This window comes from Neofelis nebulosa, chromosome 4, assembly GCF_028018385.1.
Source record: "Neofelis nebulosa isolate mNeoNeb1 chromosome 4, mNeoNeb1.pri, whole genome shotgun sequence".
NCBI classification, from domain to species: domain Eukaryota; kingdom Metazoa; phylum Chordata; class Mammalia; order Carnivora; family Felidae; genus Neofelis; species Neofelis nebulosa.
The window spans coordinates 144,903,042-144,911,040 of record NC_080785.1 but is presented as its reverse complement, the minus strand read 5'-3'; the positions used below and the strand labels follow the sequence as shown (position 1 = coordinate 144,911,040).

General features: G+C 45.2%; 1 protein-coding gene across 2 annotated transcripts in view; it reads right to left on the bottom strand.

Annotated features, from left to right (window-relative positions):
* Nucleotides 1-1,097: 1,097 nt before the first annotated feature.
* Nucleotides 1,098-7,999, bottom strand: part of IL17RD (interleukin 17 receptor D) — a 71,409-nt gene continuing 64,507 nt past the window's right edge. For both annotated transcript variants that reach the window (XM_058726481.1, XM_058726479.1), the window contains exon 13: nt 1,098-7,439. In XM_058726481.1, the coding sequence (XP_058582464.1) occupies nt 7,327-7,439 (113 nt within the window). In that variant the 3' untranslated portion in view covers nt 1,098-7,326. The remainder of the gene's footprint in view (nt 7,440-7,999) is intronic.

Sequence of the window (7,999 nt, the reverse complement as noted above, 5' to 3'; positions counted from 1 at the left end):
TTTGCTGCAGCTCATATCCCAGCTCTGCTACTAGCTAGCTGTGAGATCAAGAGTAAGGGACAGCCTCTCCAAGCCTCTGTAAAATGGGGACAGTACGATTACCCACGTAGCAGAGTATCTGTGAAACTAAATGAGATGATGGCGTGTAAAGCATGTGGCGCTCAAAGGTTGGCTCTTAGAAATGTGCGGAAATGGCAGGGAGCATGGGAAAGAGGAAATGAATGAGGAAAAACATGCAGTCTCCTGGGTGAATATGAACAGGAAAACTGAAGGCTATGCCAAGCATCAGAGGCAAGAACATGGCTGAATTTCCTCCTCAGCAGTGCTTCACTCAGAGCGGTTTTTTGTTTTGTTTTTTAACAGTCCTGCGGGGAAGGGTAGGGGGAAGAACCAGCGGACAAGGAAAACCCAATGTTCCCAAGACCCAACTCGTCCACCATATTCTTTTCAGACAATGGCCAGGAGGCTTGTATCCTGTGTCCCTGCTGTTTCTTACCACTTGTTGTCCTGTCCTGGATACCTGTCATTTCTGAGCACTATGTGCCAGTAAGCACTTCACATTCACCACCCTGTGAGGGAGGGCCTTTGGCCCATTCTAGAGATGAGAAACTGAGGCCCAGAAGTGCAGCCACAGGGTCACAGTGGCAGAAACAGAGCTGGGAACTCACCCCAAAGTTGATGGGCACCAAGAAGTTAACTCACAGAGTGCTGGCACACAGGAGGTGGGATAATGTCTATAGGAAGAAATAAAAAGGCACTTCTTTGTCTTATTGGATGGCAGGAAGTTTGTGGCTCCCACATTTCAGTGGCTCTTTTCAAATTTCTGAAAAGAAAGCCCATTTGTTCTGACAGTCAAATTTCTCCTTGATAGGAGCATCCCTGCTCCTGACTCCACACAGGCAACACATCACTGCCCACCGGAGGGCAAGGCAAACAGCCACGGCAGCAGGCTTCATGTGCAAGAAAGACATACTGGCTACCCTCACCTCCTCACCCTGGATATTCTTCCTCCTTCCCAGAGGCAGAGCCCTTGGAAAGCTGTGCTAGGAACCCAGCTACTCGGGAAACAGGAAAGAGGATCTAGAATCATGAACCACTGCAATCTTAAAACATTTTATTTGATGCAGAAATCCTAAGGTACAAAAACATTTTGCAAATGTCAGCTGTGACCTACTGTCACCTATTTACAGTTATGTACAAATCAGATAAGACATTGTTTTCAATGTAAAAATATAGCACACTGCTACAGTCCTGCTATTCCACCAAACCCCACAAAGGACAAACTTAAAGATGAAACAAAGACAATGGCAACAACCACCATGTTCCAATGTTCCACAGGCTTTCCCCCCCTAGATCGTAGTCACAGGGAGCTTCTGAAGTGAAAAAAAAAAAATAGTAAAAATAGAAGTTACCTACTCTCTAAATGAACATGTGGTTTTTACAAAAGTTTTTGCTTTGTCCAGACTCACCATGGTTTTTCTTGAGAGAAAAAACACAAGTTTTACATAACAATTACACATCAGTGTAATAACCCAAAGGAATTTTTTTGTCTAACAGATGGAGCAGCCAACTTTGTCTACAGCATGTACAAATAGAAGAATGCTTCTTTGAATATTCTCCACTGACATTTTATTTGATACAAATGTCAGAGATGCAGTCATAATGGTTTGCTTTTCTCAGACTTCTGATTGTGCAAAACACAGTGCTAGGTCATTTCAGAGCCATGGCCCCAGCCCTTCAGAACACAGGAAAGCTCCTGGAAGAGTCTGTGGTCCCAGCTGAACTTCGGGCAGGAAACAAAGAGCAGGAGGGGGGACAATTGGCCAAAATTCCCAAGAGGTTGTCCCTCACCTTCCTTAAAAATTAGCCCTTAGCAGCTGCTATCTTGCCGGTGATTAAGCTGAAGTCTGAACCATCTAATAATATTGAGTCATGAATTAAAGGCAAGGTCTAGAGGTATGTAAAATAGAATCCAAAATTGGGAGGGAGAGGTAGCTACCACTCAGAAGGTAAGAGTTGGTCTTGAAGAGAATTTTGGAGCTCAGGAATGACATCAGACACATCAGGAATAAGCACCAAGTGTCTGACCAGAAGAGGGGAAAAGAAAACACAATAGAAGACGATTGTTGGGGAGGAATGGATGGGGCGACCAAATAATCCTCAAAATGAATGCAGGCGATATACCATTTTTAAAAAGTGCCATTGTATTTGTAAGTAGTAAGAGAAGCTGGGCACACGAGAATTTCCCTGTAATCCCCGTCCTGAGCTTGGCCGTCACAAGGCTCCAATGCGAAGAAGGCACCACATTCTGTTTCGGCAACCAAACAGAGTGTGAAGCTGGGAAACAGAAGAGCAGTGAAAATTATTAAGCCCCTGGAAAACAAGAGCTATGAAGAATGGTTTAAGTAGGTGGGATTATTTATCACTGAAATAAAAACACCAGGGGGATGACTTCACTGTGGTTTTCAAATACACGGAAGGTAACCAGCTGTTCTTTTTCCACTACATGCAGAACAAAAGAAGGCTGGTTTGAATTTCTGTAAGACGTACAAAGAACTATCTGATCAGCAGGGCAGGTTACAGAATTTCCCTCACTGAAAATCCAGAATCCCATCCATAGCCATATGTCTGAAATAATTCAGGCTCAGCCCTGGCTGACACCGGGAGGGGGGACATCCTAGATAATCCAAACTTTCTCCCAGCTCCAAAACTCTGAAATTGGAATCCAAGCTATTGGCTTACAGTCAGACTTCCTTTTGTTTATTTTCACCCTGAGCCTGGAAAGGAGGGGACACAGAAAGGATGACCCAACACCCCAGGAGGACTCCTAACTGATCTCTCGGTATCAGGAAAAGCTTTTGTCTGGATACTGTTTCACATCTCCAAAACACAGTCACTTCACAGATCATTTAAAACAGAAGACAATGCAAATACCTGGCTCTAGTGGACACTCGGGGATTCCCTGCCCCACTCCCCACAACGCCTGCTGTTCTCATTAAGTGTTGGCCTAAGCTCAGAATTGCACATCATTTAAAAAATTATGAAGCCAAGAACTAAAACTATAAATAAGGCCCTTTAGGTTGTGGAGTTTAAATGAAAATTGTTCCAAGTGTTATGCTTTTTAAATTGGGGAACATAAATCTGATTTTGAAATTAGTAACTGGCCTGCCTTTCTCTTAAGGCACCATGAAACATAAAGAAGCCCTCAAACATTTCAAATACATTCACAATCGTATCAAACTACCTTGGGGGAGGCAAGGTGGGGAAGAAGCAATCCAGACACCAGCTGCATCTAGCAAGAGCATTTTCTGGTGGTACCAGACATCTGTAATTACCATGAACGCTTTTCATTTCAAATCTTACAAGGCAGAGGTAGCAAACTGGCATCTAGTGGGCCAAATCAGGCCCACTCATGTGTTCTGTTGAATCTGAATTGAAAAAAAAAATCTCTTTTAATTTAGCTGCCAATACTTTAGAAAATTAGAAACTTTCCTATAAAATTCCAGATTCTCAGCTTCTCTTGAAAAATGGGAAGATCAGGAGACACCACATGGCCATAAATGGCTGGAGTAGCTGCACTCCTATGGGTGGGACACGGAGCACTTCAGTTTGCCACACTCCCCACCATGCCCTATGGTCTCTCTGACACTGAGAAGGTAGGTCATTGCCATTTATCACCACACTTCATTGATCTGTCGTCCTGGCCCGCTGCACTGGCACCTCCTGAAGGCACAGCATCCGCTAAATAAAAGCGGCAGTCTTCACCAACGATATGAAACAAGAAAGGCTAACAACCTTCATGCTGTTATTGTCCACATCTCTCCAATAAAGACACAAGGAAGGATTCCTCTCCCCTAAGAACCAAATTAGCATTGAGGCTATTGGGGACCATGGGGTTTTCTTTCTTAAGAGGAAGGTTGTGTCGTTTCTTCTCTAGGAGTAAAATAGCTTTTTCTTCATTTGTTTCTTTTAAAAGATGCTCAACTCTGAAAAAAGGAAAAGTTCTGAAAATCATGTAACTCCACATTTTTGGAGGAACAGTCTTCCTGTTTATTTGTGCTTAAGTCAGGGAACCTGAGACTAGGGCTTGGCTAGAAAAAAAAACACCCCACATTTGCAGCTATGAAGTCGCAAGACTGAACTTTAATATACAAACACGCACGACCTCAAATTATGACCCATTGATTCTGATGATGTCATAGTTGCTAAAGACATTTTTGAACTTCTGCTCTGGGACTGTCTTCAGTTATTACTAACATGTTAACCAAAAATGGTCTCATGACTTTAAGGCCCCATCTCATTTTTGGTTCAAAATGCTATTACCCAACCTGAGGGCCTGGGCCTGTGTCTTCTGATTCTCTCTGGAGATCAATGTGCCTCAAAGGCCCAGGATTTGGCCCTCTGGAGGATCCCCTGCAAGACACTCTGTCCACTGTGTGGCTGGACTGGGTCTGTCCAGGTGGTTCTTGTTGCTTGTGGCCAACCTCTGGGAGAAAAACACACCTTTACCTGGGCTTCCACTTCCCCAATCCATCCCTGGACAAAGCTGACTACGTCAGATGCTAAGTCCTTTCTGTAGGGCACTAGGGAGTTAAGATGAACACCTAGCTCCCTACCTTCAACTACCTTCAAGATTTGCTTACCTGGGTCCTTGGACCTACTCCAGGTGTCCTGCCCAGAGAACACCAGCTAACTTAGCCACACAAGCCTCTTATTCTCAGGACCAAGGCTTTTTATTGAGATCATCCTTATATTCTAATTCTTGTTTCCCCAATTTCAAGAAGCCTGTGATTCAGTAGAACCTTTATCTGAATTCCGTGTTATCATTTCCATTGACTGGAACAATGCATCAGTCAAAAACTGCAGGTCTGCTTAAAACAGATGTTTTGCCTTAGTCTACAGGGCAACTGTTCTTATTCCCAGCACCAGATGGGGAGGTTTAAAAAAAAAAAAAAAAAAGTGAAACTAGTAAGGCAAAACCACGAAGTTGGGACATCTCAACACTGTGGTTTTGCTACTTGGTATGTTAGAGTCTGCTTGTGTTGAACATAAGAAACATTAGTATTTGAAAATACGTATCCAAACCATAAATCCAAAAGAAAAGTTTACCTGATTTTTGGTCTAGCACATTTTTTCCCTTGCATTTTCACAAGAAGGAAGTTCATTTAGCAAGCTCTCTGCCCACATGCATGGAGCTCAGTTGGTGCTCCCCACCTCCTGCCAGTCCTCCGTGCTGTTCCTGGGGTCGCTTTCTCAGAGATGCCTCATTTTCTGTGCAAAGCTGAATATCTAACCTAAAAGTAGCTCCTCGGGGTTCCTTTGGAGCACGTACCATTTCTTGGCTTCAATCTCTCTTGATACTGTTCCAGAGTGAATTTTCACGTTAGCAAGTTTGGACTGACCAATCTCCCTTGCAGAACGTATCCTGACAGTGGAAGGGCAGGGCAGGCATATGTGGGCAGGAGCTCTGCACTTGTCCCAGACTCTCCAGTATCATGGAACATCTCTTCTCCAACCGGATGCCTGGTTCTGTGGGGGAGGTGGTTGTGAGGCTCACTTGTCTCCCCTGCAGAGCAGCTGCAGGAAACTCGATGCCAGAGAACAGACAAACACGTTCTTCCCCCAAGAAGCCTGTCAGCTGCCTTTACAGAGCATGGAGTGTGGCATTTGCATCAAAAATACACACAAACCTCTTCTTTGCAGCAAGGCGGCAAACCTTCCCTTCCCACCTGCTAAGCATGTGCTTGGATGGAAAGTCCTGCCTCATTCTACCTCCCAACCCCTCCTTGAGACATTTCTCAGTGTCTCCCTTAATATTGGTCCTACCTGCTAAAGGAGTAAAACCCAGGGTCCCCTGTGTAGTGCTGAGTAAAACCAGGGTGCCCGAAGCCAACAGCACCCACAGAAAGGGTGGAGAAAGATGCTCACAACCCCTCAAGGACACAGGGAGAAGGGATTCCACAAAGACATCATCACACACATGCTAATAGACAAGCAGGATTTGAACAACTGTTTTCCCTTCGGAAGGAGAAATTCTGTAGAAACGTCATTCATTAAAAACAGAACATTTACTTTTCCTTTTTTAAAGCAAATTCTTTCCTCCTAAACTCTAAATACCTATTTTTGGTAGAAGCACAAGAGACCAATCTTTCACTGGGTAAATACAACAGAAACACACAGCGAAACATGATTCACAGGCTGAGTTGTGGGGGGAGTACTTTGAGATTCAAGAATTGAATGACTTCAGGTCTCATGTCTTCTTCAGATATTAGAAGAACAAACTCATCTTTGTGACAGTCTCCCCTCCACCTTCTTAAAATGAGATTTATCATTAGTCAAAACCAGTTCAGCAGATTAAGTGGCTGCCACCTGCACATCGCCATATTTCAATGGATTCTGATCCCTGATATTCTGGACACAGCTTTAGATCAGAAGTCAAATGAAGCACGGACTCCGGCTTCCAATAATCCAGCCCAGTTAGGTATTAGTCTTCTAAAAATAAACTTCCAGGCAGCAACATCTAAGATACTGCACAGTAAATGTAACCCCGGGAAACTTGGTGGGCAGATCCCGCCCCCACACAAAGCCTACTCAAACCAAGAGGCGGTCCTGTGTCCTGAGTTTTGCTGCTTTCTGGACATTGACCAACCTATGTCAGAAAGAATTGTCTAGATGGTAAGCCTGACCCTGCAGCCCCCACCTCAGTGTGCCATGGCACCCATGAACACATAAAGACTCGTATTATGAAAGGTGATACGATATACAGTCACCTCCTCGACCTTTGACTCAGAGCTTTTTTAACATCCAAGCCATTGTAAATTCTACACCCAAAACAGACAAGAACATCATCTGTAAGAACATGGATTCCAGATAGACTGGCACTTGATTTCTGTGGCTGTAATGGTACTAAAAGTGCTTCTTCCACAAAGCATTTCCAATCAAAGTAGCCAACAGCGAATGGGCAAAGTCGGAAGAGATAAATAAAATCTGAATGAGCAGTGCAGGTATTTTCCTGTTTCTCTGTGCATGTTTCCTCTCGACCTCCCAGAGTTGGCTCTAATCCAAGGTCTGACCTAATGTGATCAGCTGCCATCAGACCTTGTGGACATGCCTTCCAGAGATCCATATGGTTTTAGAAAATTGGAGACTTTGCCAAGATGTCAGGTAGAGGGATGGGGCAAGGAGAGCAAGTACTGGCCCGAATTTCACTCCAAATATCCTTGTAGGAGACCTCAGCTCCAAGCAGACTGCTCAACCAGAGAGAAGAGCTGGGAGACCAGAGAGAGGCAGCAGCTAAAGTGGCAATGCGTAGACTCTTCTGTTTTGTTACAAAGGGGCGACTGCGTGGAGTTCACCAGGGTAGCTGCAGCAACCAGGCTCTGCTCGGCACGCCCCAGAGGTGAGGAGCTTGGAAGGGAAGGCGGGAGGATCCTCCTCACCTAAGGAAAGAAGACAGGGCAGAGACACGTCATCGCACTTCACTGGGCTGGGGGCTAAGGCCAGAGTGTGGCTGCATCTGGGCTGGGACTATGGGCTTTACAAGCAAGGCAGGCATACCAACCAGCTCAAGACAGGGCACTCTCATCCTGGTGGCAGGCTCCCTTAGCCCAGGGTCAAGGGTTTGCATGCATGATTCCCGCTGGCCACAGGGACCGTAAGGAGCAGTCCCAGATGGCATCCTGCTGGTGCTCCCTTGGGAGGTAGGACTCTTCTACAGAGCCCTCCTACCTGGCCCTGTGCTGAGATATGATGGAGAGAATATCGTGTCCATCAACCCCTGGATCACAAGATGTGGCTTTCAAAGCACTGGCATTGGTGAGGGGTGGTGAACACCTCAAATCCCAACAAAGATACAGGTCCACAGCCCCTCATCCGGTACCCCTGAGGCAAACTGTCTTGGTAGTCAGATGTCTGTGGAGGTCAGGAAGGTGATATAATGCACACACTGCATGTTACATAACACCACTTGTGGGGCCTGGGCAAGCTCATTGTAACTTAG